General features: G+C 37.3%; 1 protein-coding gene across 1 annotated transcript; it reads left to right on the top strand.

Annotated features, from left to right (window-relative positions):
- The first annotated feature begins 1316 nt into the window (after positions 1-1316).
- Positions 1317-6751, top strand: LOC141617773 (uncharacterized). The gene is made up of 4 exons (XM_074434926.1): positions 1317-1432; positions 6088-6265; positions 6393-6516; positions 6614-6751. The coding sequence occupies exons 2-4, from the start codon at positions 6093-6095 to the stop codon at positions 6749-6751; spliced, it is 435 nt and encodes a 144-aa protein (XP_074291027.1). The 5' UTR covers positions 1317-1432; positions 6088-6092.
- The last annotated feature ends 17338 nt before the right edge of the window (positions 6752-24089 follow it).

The following is a 24089-nucleotide window of genomic DNA, read 5'->3' as shown; positions in this document are numbered from 1 at the left end:
TTTTACACACATCTTGTAAAATTTTATGTGTCAATATACTAAATTTCTATGACCAGATTCGAAATATTTCTCATATTAACCTATTTTATCATTTAAATTCGATTTTATCATGAAAAATCCATATTTCGAGCATACAACTCATAAAATTATGAAAATTTTCAGGTCATCTAAAAATAATATATGTGAAAATATATCCAAAAACCACTGGAAAAATCGAAGTTTAGCTAATTTTAGTCCGAAAATGACATTTTTATCATAAAATCACATTTTTAATGCCATTATTATATAAAATGAACAATAAAAATCCATAAATTAACCAAAATATCCTAAATACATTTTAGGATCAGAAACTTTAACATGCATAATTAATTTCGTGATATATCATAATAAACACAAATTTACAAGGTTTATATGTTAATCGTATAACTCGGAAAACCTATAACCGATTTGCATGCAAACAACCTAAGGCTCATGATACCGCTTGTTTAAAGTCTATATCTCATAATACTCAACATATTCTTATATGTTCCATTTAATTTAGTCATAAAATTAATTAGATCGTATGCATGCAAACATAAGTAAATATAGAGAAGAAATCGCCATTCTTACATTGGAAATTTCGGATTATTGGGCACAAGTGAGTTCTCCTACTCACTTGTTCTTGAACTCTCCTAATATGGATGAACAAGGATTCAAGTATAGAATCCCTCCCAAGTAATAATACCCAAGATAACCTCTTAATAAGATTAATATTATTAATACTAGAACAATATTAATCTAAATAAAATTGACCCAAAAATATTAATTTTGGTCTCTTAATTTCGGTTAAGAGAAGGAAGAAGAAGAAGGAATTTATTTATCTCTCTAAAATTCTATATTTTAGATGATAGAATGAATAATAATACACTAACTTTTTATGTAGTGTATAAGGTGAATAATTGAGAAAACCCTTTGGTCTCTTTCACTAGGAAAACCGGGTAGGGTGGGGTGGCTTTGGCCAACACTACAAGAAAACACGACAAAGGCGACAGACATACTACAGTCGCCAAATTGGCGACAGAAAAAAAAACGGGCGACCACTATCCGTCGCCAATTTGGCGACTATACCTTTTTATCCAAAAATCCGTATGAAATCCACGGGCGACGCAATATTATCCAAATTGGCGACCGAAATCAGTCGCCAAATTTGGCGACCATTACCCGTCGCCAATTTGGCGACCAAAGACGGTCGCCAATCGTCTGTATATTTTTTTTTTGCCAGATTCTCACCCCGTCCCCTTCATTCACTTCAATCAACTTAAAAAAAAAAAAAAAAAACGCCCAAAAATCCGACGACCCGACGCCACCACCAACTACAACGACCACCGGACGCCACCACTCGCCGCCGCCATCCGCACACTACATCCCTACCGACCCTTTGTTTATAATAAAGGTTTGTTTTCGACTCAAATCGATTTAATTACTTCAATCCTTCATATTTTGTTTAAGTTGTGATGCTTATTTAGTATCTAGTTGTAATTTATACATTAGTGATGCTTATTATTGTATGTAGTTGTAATTTAATTAGCATTTTTGTTAATTAATTTGAGTTAGGGTTAGAAATTGGGGTTTTTGTTAAATTAGTAATGTGATTTGATTTGGGGATTGTATAAGGTAGTATAGTTTTATGAAGGTAGAAATTGGGGTTTTTGTTAAATTAGTAATGTGATTTGATTAGTGATGCTTAGTTTTAGTAATATTGAAGTAGTATTGTTGAAGGTAGTATAGTTTTATGAAGGTAGTATAATGTTAGGATTGTATAAATTTGCCTTATAATTAACCAAATTAAGTTAGAATGATTTAATTAGCATTTTTGTTAATTAATTTGAGTTAGGGTTAGAAATTAGCATTTTTGACAACTTGTATAATTAACCAAATTAATTAAGTTAGAATGATTTAATTAGCATTTTTAAAAAATTAATTAGCATTTTTCTTGAATGGAATGAGCATGATGTATAAATTTGTTAAATTAGTAATGTCATTTGATTAAGGGATTGTATAAATTTGCCTTATAATTTTGACAACTTGTTTAATATATAATGACCTAGTACCCGTTCAAGAATTACTCATTAGGAGCAATTCTTGAATAGTCCCCATTTTGGGACTGTCTTTGTAATGCTTTCAAGTCACTTAGGTAGTAAACACATAGTTGTGATTTTATTAATGAGAAAAGAATTTGGTTGCAAATTTCTCCAATGTTCTCTGAATACATATGTGGAATATGTATCTTTTCCACATTGTGTATTTGGAGAACTAAGGGGAATTGTTTGCACGAATTTTTTTCTCATTAATAATTCACAAATGTGTGTTTTCTAGTGACTTGAAACGTACATTGATGGGTTTAGGTTGGAGTGATAAGGACCCAATTGAAATCTTGAAATTAGCATAAAATGGAGGATGAGATAACCATTGCTTTTTTTGTTGAAATTAAATATTATTATTTAAAATGGTTAGTTTGCTATATATTGCTTATAGATTAAAATGAAGAGATCTGAACGTAGCTGGATGTACGAAGAAAGAGTAGATAAGAAGAAACGTCCTATCGCTAGATTTGTAAAGGAGTTCGTGGATTTATTGAATTTGCTAGATGTCAAGATTCATATGATTTGGAACAACATAAACTTAGGTGTCCTTGTACTAAATGTAAAAACTTAAAATATTTATTTGACATTGAAGTAGAAGAGCATCTTGTTACAAATGGTTTTTTTCCAAACTACTACAATTGGATCTCCCATGGAGAAAAATATTATCCCGAAGAACCTCAAATCCAACAAAATGAGAACCCATATAGAGAAATGGTACTTGATGCCTTTCAGTCTAATGATTTCATTAATGACGACCATGTACCAATGATTGATGAAGAACAACCAAACCCAAGAGCAAAAGCCTTTTTTGACATGCTAAGTGCTTCCAAAAACCTTATATGAGGGGAGGAGAATGACATTGTTACAAGTTGCATCCAGGATAGTTTCTTTAAAATGTGAGTATAATATGCCATTTAAAGCCGTTGATAGTATTGCTACGTTGGTTGAGGATGTTATACCCGATAATAATGTTATGACCCGAAATTTCTATAATACCAAGAAAGTGGTCAAAGGTCTTCAACTTCCACATGAAAAGATTGATGCATGTCCTAAAGGATGTATGCTTTTTTGGAAAGATGATGCTTTGCTTGACAAATGTAAGAAATGTCAAAGGGATAGATATGAGACAAGTGAAGGAAATATTGTTTTGAAGGGGAAGAAGGGTAATAAAAGGAGTGGAAAGAGAAAGAAACCAATATCAAAAAACACATTAATTTATTTTCCATTAGCTCCTAGACTTCAAAGAATGTATGCCACGAAAAATCTTGCCAACCAAATGAGATGGCACAAAGAAAATCCTCGTACACCAGGAAAGATGTGTCATCCGAGTGACGGGGAGGAGTGGAAGCGTTTTGATAGGTTATATCCCGATTTTGCCGAGGAACCTCGCAATGTGAGACTTGGCTTGTGTACGGATGGGTTTGACCCTTTTGGTCGCTTTGGTAGAAACTACTCGTGTTGGCCCGTAATGACCACGCCGTACAACTTACCTCCTTGGCTTTGTCTCGAAAAGACAATTTATTTTCCTCTCTTTACTTATTCCCCTGGTCCCGATAACCCAAAAACCATCTGGATGTTTACTTACAACCGTTGGTGGAGGAACTGAAGTATTTGTGGGAAGTTGGTGTAGAAACATTTGATGTGTCGAAGAAGCAAAATTTCCAACTAAGAGCTTCATTGTTATGGACTATAAATGATTTTCCCGCATATGGTATGCTATCGGGATGGGCAAATCGGGCGAAAGGCATGTCCTTATTGCATGGATAGGAGTAAAGCATTTTATCTTCCTAATTCCAAAAAAATTAGTTGGTTTGATTGTCATAGATGTTTCTTACCGGATGGACATATTCATAGAGAGAACAAGAAATCTTTCTTAAAAGGTAAGGAGGTGCGTGACAATGCTCCTGGTTCGACTCCAAGGGGATGAGATATGGGAGGTCAGTACGTGATTTGCCAACAACTGTCGATGGGACCAAGAAGAGTTTAAAGAGTTGAAAAAGAAAAAAATGGTTGGTTTAAAAGAAGTATTTTTTGGGAGCTTCCCTCACGGAAAACAATGTTGATCAGACACAATTTGGATGTGATGCACATAGAGAAGAACTTCTTTGAGTTACTTATTCATACGATTATGGCTGTAAAAGGAAAGACACGTGATGATATTAATTCAAGAATAGAATTGAAGAAATTTTGTGATCGTCCTAAACTTCATATTCGTAAGGATGGGGCTAAACCAAAAGCCATATTTACTCTTGACAAAGCTCAAAGAAAGGTATTGTGCGATTGGATAGGAAACTTGAAGTTTCCCGATGGATATGCATCCGATTTGAGTCGTTGTGTTGATTTGAAGGAACTGAAGTTGAAAGGGTTGAAAAGTCATGATTGTCATGTTTTCATGGAGCGCTTATTACCCGTGGCTTTTAAAAATTTACTCCCGACTACAGTTTGGAATGCGATTCTGAAAAATAAGTCAATTTTTTAGAGATTTATGTTCCTCCACGATATCAGTTGAGGACATGAGTCGTTTAGAAGACCAAATACCAGAAATTTTGTGTAAACTTGAGATGATATTTCCGCCTTCTTTTTTCAATTCGATGGAGCATCTACCTATCCATTTGCCATATGAAGCTAAAGTTGGTGGACCCGTCCAATATAGGTGGATGTATCCTTTCGAAAGGTTTCTTAATCATGTGAAGAAAAAAATTGGTAATAAAGCTCGTGTGGAAGGTTCTATATGCAATGCCTACCTAACGGAAGAGATTGCCAATTTTTGCTCTCTTTATTTTGAAAAACATATTGAGACCAAAGCAAAATACTTGAATATTGATGAAGCGGATGAACTAGACACAAGTATACCCAAGTGTTTCCAAATGCGGGATGAAATAGGGTGTTCATCAGTTGGGGAACAAGATTTCTGGATGACAAGGAGTATAACCGTGCCCACCTTTATGTGCTATCTAATTGTGAGGTTTTGGAGCCATATGAAGCTCAATTTGTGACAGATTTCATTAAAGATCACCCTAATGTGAACAGAGAGGATGTTTGGCATAAGCATGAGGATCAATTTCCAGCCTGGTTTCGGAAGCATGTATGTAAGCTAAATATTCAAGATGATGTGATAAGAAGCTTGGCTTTGGGTCCTTCTCGAAAGGTTGTGACGTGGAATCGATATTCAATTAATGGGTTTAAGTTTCAAACATTTGACTATGGCAAAAGTAAGGCTAAATGCAACTACGTCGTTACTATTTCTTCTCTTGATGGCAATGATTATTATGGCATATTAGAGGATATCTTTGAGTTGTGCTACAATGGCCGGGATAGGAGTTATAAAACCGTCTTATTCAAGATTCAATGGAGGGATAATTCCGTAGCTAGAACGAGAGTCCATGATCGTTACAAACTCGTGGAAGTGAATCATACTCGAACCTACTCTCAATATGACCCATTTATACTTGCACAACAAGCTCATCAAGTTTATTTTGCATCTCTTCCGAGCACAAGCAATGATAGACAACAAAAGCAATGGTGGGCCGTTTTTAAAACAAAGGCACGATCGAAGTTGATACATCTTTTTTCCAAGAAGAGGTTGTATCGAAAATTGTTTGTCCCCAGTTGATCATGATGAAATTATTTATGCAAATGAGATAGAAGCGGAGGAGGAGTTAGAAGAGGAAGAAGAGGAGAATGATAAGGAGAGGGATGGGATAGAAGAGGGGGAAGAAGAAGAAGAAGAGGAGGAGGAAGAGGAAGAAAAAGAAGAAGAAGAAGAAGAAGAAGAAGAAGAAGAAGAAGATGAGGATGATGATGATGATGAGTAAGAGAAGGTATTAAAAGTATACATATCAAAATTTGGAAACAATTATTAGCGTTTTATTTTGTCTTTTATACTTGTTTATTAGGTTTTATTTTTTTGTATCTTATAATAATTATCTTGTAATATTTGCTAACACTTTTTATTCAATTGTAGTACACATGGCTCCTGGAGGAAGTAGGCAGCGCGGAGGCTATAGTGAGGGAGGTAGTAGCTCCCGAGAGCAGGAGGAGGACGTTGACCGTTCTACTACGGAGGTGAGTGAGGAGGAGGAGGAGGTTGCTATACCCCGACATACTGACAACAGGATGATCCTTGATCCGAATGGTCTTTGGTAATTTTTTATTCATTCTATTTTGTAATTTTTTTATTTAGTAATAAATGACTTTTTTTAGACATATGTTAATTATACATTATTTTTTTTTCCTATATAATTATGTTTTTAACATGTTTGATTTCAGGTTTAGAAGTCAAACAGTTGTTCGTGGTGTGACTAATAGCACCCAAGAGAACATGACACACGGCGTTACTTGTTGGAGTAACGCTAGTGATGAAGATAAGGAGATGTGGTTCAACAACTTCCGGGTATCTATTTATAAAATATATATTATTAAATATAATTTATTTATTCTTTTTACCTTATTATTAATTTGTTTCTCATCTATGTGTTTACTTTTTGTAGCGTGTGTTCTATTGGCCAACCAACCTTGAGCGCCTAGTTTGGCAAAGGTATAATGACATTGGCAAGAAGAGGCTAAGGGACAACATGTATAAGGTGTCTAAGAGGAAGAAGGCGCCATCTTTCATGAAAGGTATTTAGTTTCTTTTAATACCCGTAATTAGTTAAAATTCATTACATATTTTGAAAATATATTAATTAATAATTGTTATTTTATTGATTACGGGTTCGTCATATGAGGAATATACCAAGTACCGGAATGTCCCCGAGTTCAAGGAAGCATCGGCCCGGAACAAGATCAACATGAAAGGAGGAGATAAGGATGCGGAAGTTGAGCCTACTCATTATGGAGGGTCTCAATCTTTTCATGATCGTGTGGTGTTAGATGTAAGTTATTTGTCTTAGCTTTTAATTTAATAGTCTTCTAATTTAATTAGTCTCATTAATTATCATGTTTGAGTAACAATTTCCTTGTTTTTTTCCTAAGACCAAGAAGAATAAGGGTAAGGTACCCACGATTGTTGATCTCTTTGTTGACACTCACGCAAAGAAGACAAGCAAGGGCAAGTTGATCTTCGCGAAGGAAAAAGATCAACAATTATATGTAAGTGTCAAAAAATAAAAATTTCTTAGCTTTTTAAAGTATATGTTTTATCAATTTTTAGATAAGTAACCTCTAACCATTAATGTTTTATCAATTTTTTAAGAACAATTCCTTGTCCGTAGGAAGAACAACCCGGAAATTGATGACAATGAGCTATGGTTTGATCTTGTTGAGGGGTTCCAAAGAGGAGATGTGTATGGAGCCGGGTCGGCAAAGGAGATTTTCTACCCTCCTACAAGAAGAAGAGGGTCAATTTCCTCCCAACAACAACCTTATACCCCAAGTGTCGTGACTGTGCTCCAAGCTCAATTAGCCGCCAGGGAGAGGCAGGATGCCGAGAGGGAGAGGCGGGATGCCGAGAGAGATGCTGAAATTCGGAGGATGAAGGAGGAAATGGAACGGATGAACTCCTTCTTCGCCAATTGCAACACTGGGTGGCGCCCGCAACCAAAGGATCCTAGAGATCCTAATCATGGAGGTGGTAGTGGAGCGGGAGCAAGTTTCCCTGTTATGTAGTTTTTTAGAAAACATGTTATTCCCGGATAATGTTAGATGACCAAAACTCGTAGAACTCGTAGTTGTGTGTATGGAACATGATTTTCTTTATCAAGTTTGGTTGTGTTGGCTTCCCATGTGTTCTCTGCTGGAAATGTTGGTTTATTTGCAGGTTTTTACGTATTTGGCTAGGTCAAAAACGATTTTTACGCTAAAAAAAATGTAAATTTGGCGACGGATACTGGGCATTTGGCGACGGGAAACCGTCGCTATGTCTCCGATCATGAATTAATTTTATGGGCATTGGCGACGGGAACAAAGGTTTTGGCGACCAAAAGTTGTCGCCAAAATGGCGACCAACATCTGTCGCCAAAATGGCGACCAAAATCCGTCGCCTTTTTAAAAAATATGGAGATGACGTGGATTTTAGGAAAGCGACTAATAGCAGTCGCCTTTTTAGCGACTCATGACAGTCGCCAATTTGGCGACGAATTTTGATCGCCCGATTTAAAAAATTCGATCGCCAAAATTGGCGACGAACGCCTGTCGCCAAAAGCGACCAAACCCAGCTACGAAGTGCGGGCGACGGGTCTTAGTCGCTTTATTCTTAATGGCGACTGTTCTCAGTCGCCTTATATGGTCGCCAATTACCTTATTTGTTGTAGTGCAATGCATGATCAAGGTGCTCTTCACAAAAACAACTAGGTTTGCATGGCTAGTAATTAGGTAAAATGATTATGTTTTCCACTTAATTAATCAACACAATATTTAGCCTAATATACGCACTATTTCGGTCCATTTAAGATAAAATGGATTCCATTTTATCTTTGTCAATTTGTCAATTTGTCACATGTCACAAGTCATGTAAAATTGTCATGTATTTTTAACGTATTAAAAATCAACGCATTAATAAAATACGTCATGTACAAAATCGACTTAGTAATTCATAATTACTTGTACCAAAATAATTTACCAATTATAAATCACAACATCCTGTATTTATAATAAATTATTCATTCAAATGAAATTGTTTCCTTAAACAATAATTTCATCTAAGTAATAAAACAATTCGATCACTTAGACCGTATCTTATTTAATCAAATTATAATGAGATACGTAAATATTACTTCCAAAATCGTCCGTCAATTTTAAGTAATTTAATTAACCCGTATCGTCATACGATCAATTAAATAATCAATTAAGAGTGTTACCCTTTAGGTATGACCTAAGGGGATCAACTGATCACCACCGTCGCATCGACAGAATGTCAAATTCTAGTCACCAATCATTACCGATATGTGTGGACCAAATTGACAAGAAAAATATTACTTCCCATATGTATTCTTTAAAATGAGATTTAAACATGTGATCATCATGATCGACAGTTGTGATCGCATTATTGTCGGAGGACACATATTCCAACAGGAGTTTGTACCGCACTTTCTTCCATCATTGAGGATTCACTAAGGACTTGCTCCATTTCCATTAGACATTCCATTCTCATGGCATATTCAACTTGTTCTTCAAGCTCACTAATCTCATCATACTCAAATTCCATGACGAATTCATCTAGCTCCTCGGCTTGTATGATATGATCTTCGGTTGCTTGTTCTTCTTCAATAGATTGGGATGCTTCCACAAGAATGTCATGTACTAATACGGATTGCTCATAAGCAAGTTCTTTGTTGGCTAGAGCAGCCTCAAAGAGATCTACTTCCAATTCCCAATGCTTATTTTTAGCCTCACTTGCTTCTAAGGCTTCCAATGCTTGCATGGGGTCTTTGAGGAAAGGAATACTCAAGTGGTCCTCAACAAAACAATCTATAATATCCATCTTACAAAATATACAAAAAGAAAAAGGCGAGAAGTACTTTGAGGAGTTTTACTTCCCCAAGGTAAAGAAAGACACAACTAAAAACAATTAAAGAAAATCAAATCAAGTTAACACCGTCCCCGGCAACGGCGCCATTTTTGGTTCGTAAAACTCGTCGTCAAAATTTACCCATCCAAAACAATATTTATAACTTCACCAACTACTCTTAGTAAAGAGGCAAGCAAAGGTCGGATCCCAAGGGACGGGTATTGATGTAGTATTTTCAATTGTAAATGGTCGTGTCTTAGGGTGTCACAATTTGGGGTTGAGATAGGAGATCAATTAAAACTAATCAAAAACAAAGCAAGGTAGATAAAATGATGGTGTAAACAATTGATTAAAAGCACAAGGCTATCATAGGTTCATAGGGGAATACATGAGAGTTGATCATACAAACATGTTCTCAAATTATAAGCAAGCAATTATTGTTATGATGGATCGAGTTAGTGTATATCTTACAATCCCTAAGAAGGTTTGGGTCCCGGAGCCGAATCGATTAGATTGTACAACACCTACAAGTCAACTTAATCCTTCCTATTCAACATTATGCATGGTCTAATGAGGCTCGAGTTGGTTTATGTCTTACAAGCCTTATTGAAAAGATAAGTGATGGGTAAAAAAATGTAAGGATTTATAGGCTCACATTTCATCAAATATAACATGTGCATAAGTTGAAATCACAACAAGCACGCAAATAAATTATGTTCACATATTAGATTAAGCATGAATCATTCCCCATGTTGGTTTCCCCTAATTACCCATTAACCCTAGCTTAGAAAAGTTGAGGTAATGCTCCTCTCGAAGGAAATGAGCATCTCCGTTTTGCTAGTCTTGCCATGATCCGAGCAACTTGAAAACAGGCATGGGCTCTCTGGGGTACGATCCGAGCGGATTGTCAAGGGAGACGCTCGGATCTTCTTGCTTCAGGACGAGCCTCTTGGTCACGGGACGCTCGGATGGTGGTGGAGAGACGCTCGGATCTTCCGTGATTCGCTCGGATTCCTTGGCAGACAACATTTCTTCTTTTCTTCCTTCGTAATCCGCGAGGATCAATCCGGAGATGCAAGGATCCTTTCGTTATTGTCCGTTTCACTTTATTATCTACATAGTCCTCCTATTATCGTCTTTCCTTTGATGTGTGGTCATTAGATGCGATCAATTTAGCTCCATTTCGCCGTGTAAATGCAAGGTTTGCACTCCTCTCCTACCAAGGAAACAAAACCTCAAAGAATTTGCAAAATGGAGAACTAAAGTTAGTAAATGACCCAATTATTCACTATAAAGCATAGGAACGAGATTAGTTCGGGGACTAAATGTGCTCAAATATGAGTCACATCAGGTACCCTAGCTTGACACAACTTGGAGGTGATTTATTGGTATCCTTCTAGGCTTAGTAGTTTGAAGAAACCATATCTATGAAGGAGTGTGTACCCTTAGATTGCTTCCCTTTTAGATAATTTCCGCCACTTAGATGAGGAAAGTGGCTATTCATTTTTGTAGATGCATCCATTACTTGTTTGTGTGCTTTAATGCTTGGATGTGTCGCCATTTTGGCAAGCCCCACCTTGCCTTGCAAGAAGGCATCCTACCTCATGGTTGTCTTGTTGTGAGTTGAAGGGGCGGAGTGAGACCCGCTAATTGTCTCACATCGGCTATATTAGTAGGTTAGTTTGAATAAGGGTCCTAGTTTTTGTCACCTCTTTACTCGGGACGAGCAAAGGTTCGGTTTGGGGATGTTTGATGTGACTCTAATTTGAGCATATTTAGTCCCCGAATTAACCTCGTTCCTATGCTTTATAGTGCATAATTGGGTCATTTACTATCTTTAGTTTTCCATTTTGCATATTCTTTGAGGTTTTGTCCCCTTGGTAGGAAAGGAGTGCTAACCTTGCATTTACATGGCGAAATGGAGCTAAATTGATCGCATCTAATGACCAAGCATCAAAGAGAAGACATCACTAGAAGGCCAATGTAGATAATAAATTAAAATGGATAATGACGAAAGGATCCTTGCATCCCCGAAATGATCCTCGCGGATTATGAAGGAAGAAAAGAAGAGAAGCAGTCTGCCGTGAGATCCGAGCGGATCACAGACGATCCGAGCGTCTCCAATCACCACCATCCGAGCGTTCCGCAGCCAAGACGCTCGTCTTGCTGCCAAAGGTTCCGAGCGTCTTCCAGACGATCCGCTCGGATCATAGTCCAGAGAGCCCGTGCCACTTCTCAAGACGCACGGATCGTGCCAAAACTAGCAAAACGGAGATGCTCATTTCCTTCGAGAGGAGCATTTCCTCAATTTTTCTTAAGGACTTAATAGTCATTTAAGCCCTAAGTAACCCTAATCCTTGTACCTAATATTTAGTATAAATACCTCATTGTACTACTTAGATTAGCATGCTCTCTTAATACTTTCTTAATCAATTTCTAATCATTCCTTGGTCTTGTAATCAACTTTTAATGTAGTCTTAATACAAATCTCAATACTTAATCTTTCCTTAATTTCTCTATTGTTCTTCATTTATTTTGGGTAATTAGAAGATTATTTGGGTTTATTTGGAGGATTGACAACCTTCCATCAATCATCAAGTAGTTCTATTATTCTTTGCTTTATTATTTGGAATCATCTTCATAGGTATAATTCTCTTTTAACCTTGTTAATTATTATTAAAGATTTTCATTTATTCACAATGTTTTGCTTTGCTAGTATGATTGACAACCTTGTTAGCATGTTAAACTTGATAACGAGTGAGTAGTTTCCTTAACTAGGGTTAATGGGGAATTAGGGGAAACCAACATCGGGATTGATTCATGCTTAATCTAATATGTTTTCATAATTAATTTGCTTGCTTGTTGTGATTTCAACTTATCCACATGTTATGTTTGATGAAATACGAGCCTATGAATCCTTGTATTTTTTACCCATCACTTATCTTTTCAATGAGACTTGTAAGCTTATACACCAACTCTAGTCTCATTAGACCATGCATATAGTTGGATAGGAAGGACTAAGTCGACTTGTAGGTGTTGTACAATCTAATCGATTCGGCTCCGGGACCCAAACCTTCTTAGGGATTGTAAGCTTATACACCAACTCGATCCCATCACAACAATAAGTGCTTGCATCTAGTAGAGAACATGTTTGTATGATTTACTCCCATGAATCCCCTATGAACCCATGACACCCTAGTGCTTTTAATCAATTGTTTACATCTCATTTTAATCACCTTGCTTGTTTTTATTACCTTGCTTTTATATTGTTGATTAGCTTAGTTGATCTCCTATCTCAACCCAAATTGTGACACCCTAAGACACAACCATTTGCAATTGAAAATCCTACATCAATACCCGTTCCTTGGGATCCGACCTTTACTTGTCTCTTTAATAAGAGTAGTTTGTGAAGTTATAAATATTGTTTTGGTTTGTAGCTTTTGACGACGAGTTTTAAACCGATACCAAAAATGGCGTCGTTGCCGGGGACGGTGTTGTGTATTTGAATCATTCTTTTGTCTAGTTTTAGTTGTGCTTCTTCTTGAGGGATCGTTGGTTCCTTGAGAATTTTAATTCTTGTACTTGCATCATTTCATTTGTTTAACATGTTTACATTTACTTTTTGGCAATGTGAAAATGAGTCTTTCGATAAGTATATTGCAAGATTTGATGATTATATGACTCATGCTTGGCATCATGGTTTTACTCTTTCAAATTATGAAGCATGTTGTGTTATTTATAATGGCATGAACCTTAAAACTCGCAACTTGGCATTTCACTTGAGTGGTGGTAGGATATGTGAGATGAGTTGTGAGGAATTTTGGAAATTTGTTGAGTTCATGACCATCCATTGTCTCAGGCAAATTGTACATGACATCTTTGAGAGTGCCAAGGAAGGTATGGAAGCGATAAAAACCACATTTCAAAAATTCATTGAGGGAAACTATGATGAAAATGAGATTTGTGAAAATGAGACACCTTCCTATAACCTTGAACCAACCTACTATGTTCACAAATTTGCCCCTCCTTGGGAAGGTGGTGTCATAGATGAAGAGAGTGACGATGAGGAGGAATACATTCTTGATTGTGAAACCAATGCTTGGATACCGTCATCCTATTCTTCTTGTATATCAATGAACCCAACTTCCATAGAACTTGATGATAATGGGCAAAGTGAGAGTGATATGGATGTGAACTTGAGTGAAAACTCACCCTTTGAGGATGATATATTAGAGGGAGACAATTGTGTTGAACTTGGTGAGCGTTGTTATGATAACCCCTTTGATAATCGACCTTATTGGGATGAAGAATATGAGGAAATTTGGGAACCTCAAATAGACACCCTTGAAATCACCTTAGATGATAATGAGAGTACTTGCATTAAATGTGGTGATTTTGACTATTTGGAGGAAGAGTTGAGTGAATTGCCAACCAACTACCCATTTCATGTTCCTACCATCCATCACATATCTTATGATTTTTATCATAACATTCTTCACATGCTTGTTCGGTCTATTACTTGGGCATTATTTCATTGCATAATCTTGTGTTGTTATCAATGCCTATTTATATCTCACTCCCAAGAATTAAACCGACTTCTACGTGCTTTGAGTGCTAGTGATAATTTTCTATGAAATTGTTAATTGACAATATTTGGTTTGATGGAGTTCCTCAATAACCATTAATTTGTATATATGCATTTAGTGTAATTTTGCATTCATTCATTTAATAAATTGCATGAGAGATGAAAGGGAGGAATCTCATATTTTAATTGAGCTTTTTGAAGGAAATTAATGAAAATGAGAAGATGGAAAATATAAAGAAATGAAGAAAATGGAGATTTTGGGCATGTGAACATCTTTTCTATCATTAAAAAGGTGTTGGGTCGAAATTTTTTGAAATCTGCGCATCCCGAGCCCAATCCGCGCGGATTGAAAGACAAGAAAAAAGGAAAAAGCTTCTCTGACCAAGAATCCGCGCGGATTCTGAAGAAAACCCGTATCCCAGCTCCCCACCCGAGCGGGTTCAGCTCAACCCGAGCGTGTCCACTGCCAACCAGAGCGGGTCATTTTCAACCCGAGCGGGTTCAGCTCCAGTTTGCAGAAATTGCTCAGGAATCCGGGCAGATCACTTCTAACCCACCCGTGTCCAGCTTGTAACCCGTGTTCACTCCATTTTCAGCCACAACTTTGTTCTACACTCAAATCTCACCTACCATCTTCATCTTCTACCTTCAAGCTCAACCCCAGCTCACAAAAATCACTCAAATAACCATCAAATCCAACCTAATCACCATCAAATTACTCTAAAAATCATTCTAATCCATTTGTACACAATAAAAACCAACTTTCCAACCTTCTACATACTCAAAATCACCCATTTTCATCATTTTAAAAATTGGAGCTCCAAAAATCCGTGAGCTATAATTGTATTTCGGGTTTAATTTTTGCCTTCTAGCTTCACTTTGATGCTTCTAGTGTTCTAATAAGGCATTTTCAAGGTTGTTTGGCTCTTATTTGTGGAGATTTGAAGCATCTTTGGGTAGTGATACTTGGTGATTTCAAGACTACAACAATGAGTTTTTGGGGCAAGAGTAAGACTACTACTACTACTAAGGGATCAAAGAGGAGAAAAAGAAGCAATTCTAATGCTCCACCGGAGTTCCAAATGCAAGAAGAGGAGCTAGTACCGGAGATAGAGCAACTTGATGATTTCCCGGAGGTAGTATTCATCAAAAATGAGCATAGGAGATGATTTGTGAATCTATTAGGTAAGGAATTCGAGCCTACTCGTTTCATTTGTCGTCAAATTTTGGATAAACTTTATATTGAAGAACAAACCGAGTCTTTGTTTAGAGGAATGGGTCTGGAGACTATATTTAATATGCATGAGGAAACATATCTTAGTCTCACATTGGATTTCTTATGTAGTCTCAAAGTTTTTGAAGGAGAAAGATATGGGGTGTCTTTGGAATTTATGTTGTGTAATAAGACCCATCAAATACATTTGGGTACCTTTGGTGAAATTTTTGGACTTGTGATACCCGAGACCGACCTTGAGAAACCCGTGGGGTTCACAGAGTCACACTTGTTGAGAGCAATCACCGGGTTGGAATTAAATGGTTTTAAAAGGTGTCATGCCTTTTACATTCATCATCCGGTTATTAGAGTGTGGCATCAATTTATAGCGGGGACTATTCATGGTAGGAGTGACACGGGAAGTATAAGTCAACTTGACATGACTTTTATTGAGTCATATTTGAATGTCCAAGGTTTGTCAAAGTACAACTTTAATCCCGCACTTGAATTACTTGTCCGGTTTCGAAATCTAGCAAGGGGTGCGACAAAGTCAAAGGGAATTGTGATGGGTGGTCTTGTGACTAGGATGGCCAATGTTTTATGTCCGGAGTTTAATGATGATGAGAGGTATGTAGCTCTACCCGAAGATACTTTGCTTGATGAGAAGGCTATCTTTAAGCATCACAAATGGTGCAAGTATAATGATTTTGGAGGCATTGATTGGTACACCAAGGGAACCACTACATTCACCCTTCCTTGTTGGGACCTTCCTCCTACCACACCTAGGTCAAGCTACCTTGCACCTATGCCGAGCTACCTCCTCCCCATTGAGAGGATTGCGGCTCCACCACCTAGGAGACGTGAGGAGGCACCTTCTACTCCTTCCCATGCACCATCACCGTCCCAAGGTCCAAGCCTTGGATTTCCACCATTCCTTCATGGTGTTCGGCCCTCTTATGCGGAGATACCTCCATTCCCCCATGTCTACCGACCCTACTCACCTCCTCCTCCTCCTCCGGACACCCCGCCATCGGCCATGGATATCTTGATGGGAATGATGAGCAACATGGATTTTAGGATCCACCGAGGGCAAGAAGACAATTATTTGGCCCTTTATCCTAAATACTACCATATGGCGCAACAAAGGTTTATTGATCCTAATGGTCCTAGGCCTTCTTGGGTGCAACCACACCTTGTGTTTCCAAACCAAGGCATGAATGAAGATGACCAAAGAGGAGGAGAGGAAGAAGAAGAAAGTGAAGATGATGATGGCCTTAATGATGGAGGCTTTGATTGAGATCGTGATTGTAAGTCCCTTTCTTTCCCTATCTCTTATGTATATTTTGCATTGTATTATATCTCACATGATTCATGTAGTTAGTTGCATATAGACTTGAGTTTATGCATAGTCACTAATGACCAAACCTATTCCTTTCTACACTAGAAATAGTGCTTAAATCGGTTTGGGGAGGTTTGATCATAGGTGACCATAGTTTAATAGAAATCATGCATCATATAATATAGTTTAGATTGCATTAATTTGTTATATATGTCATATAGAATTGCATTTAGGTAGAGTATGCATTCATTCATATCATTGCATTTATTTTCATAAATTCATAAATCCAAAAAACATGTACTTTTTTTTTCATTCCTACTCCTACATGTACATTGAGGACAATGTCCAAAATAAAGTGGGGGATGGGAATTTATATTCCAAAAATACGAAAAAATTAAAAATTTTGAAAAAATACAAAAACATGTCTTTTTATTTCATAAAATCAAAAACCATAAAAATTTGAAAAATTGAAAAACCAAAAACATGTTCATTCCTTCATAGTGTAATATTGTATATATTGAATATACTTGTTTGTTTGTTTGTCTATCCTTCTTCACATTGATCGACTACGCCACATCCGAGACATGGGGATCATGAAGACCGCATGGTATGATCTTTCCAATCTCCTTTTTTCTCTTTATGTTAATGACTATGTGGCTTTATTTTGATTGATGCGGTATGAAACAATGTGATTATAGGATTGCATTTAGATTATTTGGCATACTAGTTGGTAGAAGCATATGCATTAGGTTGTATAAATGATAGTTGCATCATGGCATATAGTTGCATTTAGGAAAAATTTTGTGAAAGCATCTATTTGGGAAACTTGACAAGTGTATATAGGCCCTTGTAGATACTTTTTCTTCTTGAGACTTTGCTCATTAGAACACTTGTAAAACACCCTAGGATGTATCATGCTAGTATCCTTTGACCCATGGATTAAGGCCTAGTCAAGAGTACCTTATGGTGTGATAACTCTTTGGCTACCGTTTAGTCCAAGGTGACCCTTGAAGCCATGCAACCATCTTCCATATTCTACCACATTTTTGTCAACAAAAGGAAATGGGCACAAAAATTGTTCAAATTTGAGTTCAAGAAATGAAAAGAAAAAAAAAGTTTGCAATTTGCATCAAAGAAAAGAGGAGTACAAAAATAAGAACTCCTATGCTTCAAATATAAGCACCCTCGCTACAAATGGGGTGACTTTGAAAATATTCAAAAAGAAAATGCAAAAAGTTGAAATTGTCAAGCATTGAAAAACCAAACATCAAAGAAATGGCAAAAAAAAAGAAATTGTTCCCAAAAATGTCAAATGCCACAAATTAGGGGATAACAACAACAAGAGCAAACTCCCACATGAAACTCAAATACAAATGATCCCTTTATCCATCGAATCCACTTTTGTGCATGGTAGAGAGGGGACGACCCTTCTTCTTGTCTAGGTAAGAAGGGGAATTCCGCGATCCTCTAGTGTTTCTAACACCATAGGGAGTCTACTCTTGACGAAAGCATTTAACAATTGAGGACAAATGTACCCTAGCTTGACACAACTTGGAGGTGATTTATTGGTATCCTTCTAGGCTTAGTAGTTTGAAGAAACCATATCTATGAAAGAATGTGTACCCTTAGATTGCTTCCCTTATAGATAATTTCCGCCACTTAGATGAGAAAAGTGGCTATTCATTTTTGTAGATGCATCCATTACTTGTTTTGTGTGCTTTAGTGCTTGGATGTGTCGCCATTTTGGCAAGCTCCACCTTGCCTTGCAAGAAGGCATCCTACCTCACACTACTACAAATCCAGGCAAATACAACGCCCCTTTAACAACGATTATTCACGAAAATCACAATAGACGTTGTAGAATGTATGGCGCGAATTTTACTAAAATCAATTACAACGGGTATGGTTATAAAAACCGTTGTTATTAGTTTTAACAACGGGTCACACATGCACAACCGTTGTTAATAATTTGGCGCAAAATTGGCGCAAAGTTAGTGAAAAGTAATCACAACGGTTATTTTTGAAACCCGTTGTTAAAACTTATTTAACAACGGGTGTTTTTTACAACCGTTGTTAAAACTTTTTTCACAACGGTTGTTGTTTAATAACCGTTGTCAATACCTTCCATACTATAAACCACACAAACAGAAGTCTCATGCACCACAAAACACAACCCTTAATACACAAACACAAACAAAGCAGACAAACAAACACAAAACACATACACACTCTCTTTCTCTCTTTCTCTATTTCTCTCTTTCTCATCGTCGCTTTATCTTCTCGCCGTCACTTTGTGATTTCATCGTCTATTACGTTCGTATTTATCAGTAAATCTCGCCGTCACTGTTAGTTTCATCGTCATTATTTTCTTTTTTTATTTATTTCTTTTGCATGTATGTGTTTTTATCGACCATTATGTTATTTGTTTAAGTATTGTTCGCATAATTAGTTACTAAAACAATGAAGAAGCAAGATGAAGAAGATAAACATAATTAATATATATATATATTTATAAATACATAAATTAAAAAAAAAATTACATATGTAAAAATGCAATTCTTATATTTTCATGGAGGATCTTATTGTGCTCTATCGTATCCGTCCTCTCCTCCTTGGCTATTTGAGGTTCCGTTCGCCAGCATTGCTATATCGTCATATAGCCGCAATCGCTGCCGCCCCGTCAAGCCATTTTCTTTGGCGTGCTTCAGTGCGGATCGAGCTTCCGCAAGGTAGCTCCTGAAACTTTCCTCAATATGGAGGAACCGGCGGATGAAGTTGTTGTTGTTCTCGATCATGGTAAGAGTCTTTAGGATGAAATCATTCATTTTCTTAGAGTTTTTGAGTTTGATTTGAAAGATTAAGTAGAGTTTGTTTTAACAGTTAGAGTTTGGAGATGAATATATGAGATAATGAAAATGTTAGTTGAGATATGCAATGTATTTATACTAAGCAATGTGTGGGTTGAGTTAATTGCTTTTTAATTAATATATATGTTAGGAAGTTGTGCCATAATAATCATCATCATATCTCTCAATAATGCTGCTTCAAATCCTATTACTAACCCTTCTCATTCCATATTATCCGTTCATATGTACAGTGATGTCAGTAATAATGCATGCATCGGAATTCTAACAGGCCGTAATTATGCATGCATCTAGTAATATTTAATTTAATTTTTTTTTATTTTTTAAGAACAAACAACAACGGTTATTGCGAAACAACCCGTTGTCTTTAGTTATAACAACGGTTTTGTATATTACAACCCGTTGTTATAACTTTCCCCCCAAAATTGAGTCACACTTTCCACAACGGGTTTTTATACATAAAACCGTTGTTAATAGTTTTAACAACGGTTTCGTTAAGTAAACCAACCGTTGTTAAAACCTTCTACAACGGACGCTTTAACAACGTCCGCTTTTTTATATAACAACGGTTTTTGACCGTTGTTATAGCCTGTATCTGTAGTAGTGTCATGGTTGTCTTGTTGTGAGTTGAAGGGGTGGAGTGAGACCCGCTAATTGTCTCACATCGGTTATATTATTAGGATAGTTTAAATAAAGGTCTAGTTTTAGTCACCTCTTTACTCAGGTCGAGTAAAGGTTCGGTTTGGGGATGTTTGATGTGACTATTAATTGCGCACCTTTAGTCCCTTAATTGAACTTATTTTGCATACTATTATAATATTTCATGGCTATTTTATCCGTCAAATCCTTTCTATTTTGCTTTCCTAGTGCATTTTATATGTCTTATAGGAAAGGAGATAATGAGGCGGAATTCCCGCCTCTCGCGCATATTCGGAAGCTTGTTGACGATCTTGGATGGACTAAGTATGAAGAGGAGGCAAGAATGATAACCAAGGAAGTAGTAATAAAGAGCATATAGAAGCATCATAGGCTTAAAAGCAAGAAAAAGGGAAACAGCAGCTCAACCCGCGCGGGTCAAGCTCAAGTAGAGCGGGATACAGCTCAACCCGCTCGGGTTGAGGCTCAGGTTGCTCGTATTCCGCTCGGGATGAGTGGATTTTTGGACAGAAGGCTTTTCCTTGCTACGTGATCCGCGCATATCCCTCGGGAGTTGCAATTCCGTGCTCAAACACTTAGCATTGTTATTTACTAATCTACCTTTGCTTAACCTAATGATGTACCACTATATATACTCCATTTGTAATAATTAAAGGATCAAGTTTGCTTAGATTAAATCAAGTTCTCTTAGAATAGATTAAGCTTTCATTAGGAATAGATTAGAATAGATTAATCTCAATTATTCCACAAAATTACATATTAATCTTTCCTTAATCATTATTCAAGTTTATTATTGTTGGGTAATTGAAGATTATTGGGTTATTATTGGAGAATTGATAACTCTTCATCAATCAATCAAGTTCTCTTCTTTTATTCTTTGCTTTATTATTTGGATCATCTCAAGTAAGTACAATCTCTTTTACTCTTATTTAATTTTTGTTAATCACATCATTTATTCGTCATGTTTTGCTTTGTTAGTATGATTGACAACCTTATTAACATGTTAAAGTTGATCATGAGTGAGTAGTCTTTTAGCTAAGATTAATGGGGAATTAGGGGAAACAAACACGGGGAATGATTCATGATTAATCTAATATATTTTCATAATTAATTTGTTTGCTTGTTATGATTTCAACTTATGCATATGTTACGTTTGGTGAAATGCGAGCCTATGAATCCTTGCATTTTTTACCCATCACCTATCTTTTCAATCAGACTTGTAAGCTTATACACCAACTCGAGCCTCATTATACCATGCATAATGTTGAATAGGAAGGATTAAGTCGACTTGTAGGTATTGTACAATCTAATCGATTCGGCTCCGGGACCCAAACCTTCTTAGGGATTGTAAGCTTATACACCAACTTGATCCCATCACAACAATAAGTGCTTGCATATAATTCAGAACATGTTTGTATGATCAACTCCCATGAATGCCATATGAACCCATGATATCCTAGCATTTTTAGTCATTTGTTTACATCCTTCCTTTTGTTGCTTGTTTACTTTCCATTGCTTTTATTAGATTAGAATCATAAACTCATTACAATTGTGACAACCTCAAGCACAACTACAATTAGATTGAACAATTTGAGTACCCCCGTCGCATGGATCGACCCCGACTTGCTTGCTATGCTAGTAGTTGGGTATAAATGTGTTTGATGGCGGACAACGACCCGCTCCATCAGCTATCATCCCAACAAATCAGACTTCGGCATTTTCTTCCATATAAAGCTTCAATTGGTGCCATTCCAATGCTAGCATGGTAGCTATTGTTATATGAGAATTTAATCAAATGTAGCCTATCTTCCCAAGAATCCCCAAACTCTAGGATGCAAGCCCTCAACATATCTTCCAATGTTTGGATGGTCCTCTCCGTTTGTCCATCTGTTGCCGGGTGGAAGGCCGTACTTATCTTCAATTGGCTACCCAAGGAGCTTTGAAGTTCTTTCCAAAACCTTGAAATGAATCGCGAATCTTAGTCCGACACAATTTCCTTTGGGAATCTGTGAAGTTTGATCACATATTTGCAATAGGAATTTGCCAACTCAACCTTGCTCCAAGTGTCCTTCATTGAAATGAAATGAGCTGATTTGGTCAACCTATCCACAATTACCCAAATCATGTTGTTCCCCTTTTGAGTTCTTGGTAGTTCGACTATGAAACTCATAGATATCAACTCCCACTTCCATTCCGGCACGTCTAAAGGTTTCACTTTCCCTTGTGGTCTCTTGTGTCCCCCCTTCACTCTTTGCCAAGTCAAGCATCTTGCCACAAATTCCGCCACTTCCCTCTTTATATTTGACCACCAAAGGTCTTCTTAAGATTTTTGTACAGCTTATCGCCACCCAGGTGCACCGAATAAGGTGTGTTATGAGCTTCATTCATCACTTGGTATACACCGTTTCCCCTTGAATCTAAGGCTTCCATCCTCATGCAATTCAAATCTTGAGGGCTCTCCCCTTCCTACCACTCATTTCTACTCTTGGATCTTCACATCGCCTAATTATTTCTCCCGAATTTCATCATACAACTCGAGTTCCAAAGTCAAGTCTCCCATGGTTTCTCCCTTCCGTATCACATGAATACCCATTCCCCGTACTTCTTCCTTTAACCTTAACAAGGACAAGGCGGTACACAAGGAGTGCACCAACTTCCTTCTCAAGGCATCGGCCACCACATTAGCTTTCCCTTCATGATAGATTATCTCCATATCATAATCTCCAATGAGTTCAATCCATCTCCTTTCCCTCATGTTCAACTCCTTTTGGGTGTAGATATACTAAAAACTTTTGTGGTCGGAAAATACCTTAAAGGTTGCTCCATACAAGTAATGCCTCCAAATTTTCAAGACAAAGACAACCGATCCCAATCCTAGGTCGTGGGTTGGGTAGTTCTCCTCATAGTTCTTCAATTGCGGTGATGCATAAGCAATGACTCTACCGTTTTGCATAAGTACACATCCCAAGCCATTCTTTGAAGCATCGGAGTATACTTCAAAATTCTCACTCCCTTCTGGCAAGGCTAACACCGGGGCTGTGGTTAGGCGCTCCTTTAGGGTCAAGAAGGCCGTCTCATAACTCCCATCTCACTTGAAACGGTTCTCTTTTCTCATCAACGATGTCAAAGGTCTAGAAATCTTGGAGAAGTCTTTGAAGCTAAGCTTGAGAGGGGCCAAAAGGTTGGTCCCCATGTACTCAAAATGGTCGAATATGTTGACATCCTAGAGCGTCTAGGGTGTAAGATTCCTAAGACTCTTGTGGTGGGTCGTATCCTCCACTCACTCCCCACCAAGTTTGCCCACTTTAGGATAAACTACAACATGAATGACATGGATAAGAGTTACCATGAAATTCATGCACTCCTCACCCAAGCGGAGAGGGATATGGAGGCTAGTGGGAGTGAAAAAGGAGATGTTTTAACCATGAAGTTAAAGAACATGTCCCTTGGAGTCAAGAAAGGAAAAGGGAAGGAAAAGTCCCAATTCAAGAAATCGTCAAAGAAAAATGACAAGGGAAAGGGGAAAGCCGTTGATAATGGCAATCGCAAGGCAAAAAGTGTCAAGCTCTTTGAGGCCGAATGTTTCCATTGTAATGGGAAGGGGCATTATAGGAGTAGTTGTCCCAAATACTTGGAGGATCTCAAGGAAGGGCGTGTGACGCCTATTGGTATGATTTCCTCTCTCTATGTGATAGACGTTAATTATGCTTATACTTCTACTTGGGTACTTGATACCGGATGTGGCTCTCACCTTTGTAACCATTTGCAGGGTTTAAGGGACGTGCAAGCACTAGCAATAGGTGATGTGGATCTCCGCATGGGCAATGGAGCTAGAGTAGCCGTCGTTTCCGTGGGGACCTA

Source organism: Silene latifolia, chromosome X, assembly GCF_048544455.1.
Source record: "Silene latifolia isolate original U9 population chromosome X, ASM4854445v1, whole genome shotgun sequence".
NCBI classification, from domain to species: Eukaryota; Viridiplantae; Streptophyta; class Magnoliopsida; order Caryophyllales; family Caryophyllaceae; genus Silene; species Silene latifolia.
Note: the sequence above shows the minus strand (reverse complement) of the source record. Positions and strands in the feature narration are given on the sequence as shown.

Bases quoted from the DNA above. Each gene is read 5' to 3' on its own strand.
- LOC141617773 (XM_074434926.1), top strand. From the start codon at position 6,093: ATGGCTCCTGGAGGAAGTAGGCAGCGCGGAGGCTATAGTGAGGGAGGT. The intron at 6,266-6,392 runs GTAATTTTTTAT...GTTTGATTTCAG, and splicing joins CTTGATCCGAATGGTCTTTG to GTTTAGAAGTCAAACAGTTG. The intron at 6,517-6,613 runs GTATCTATTTAT...TACTTTTTGTAG, and splicing joins TGTGGTTCAACAACTTCCGG to CGTGTGTTCTATTGGCCAAC.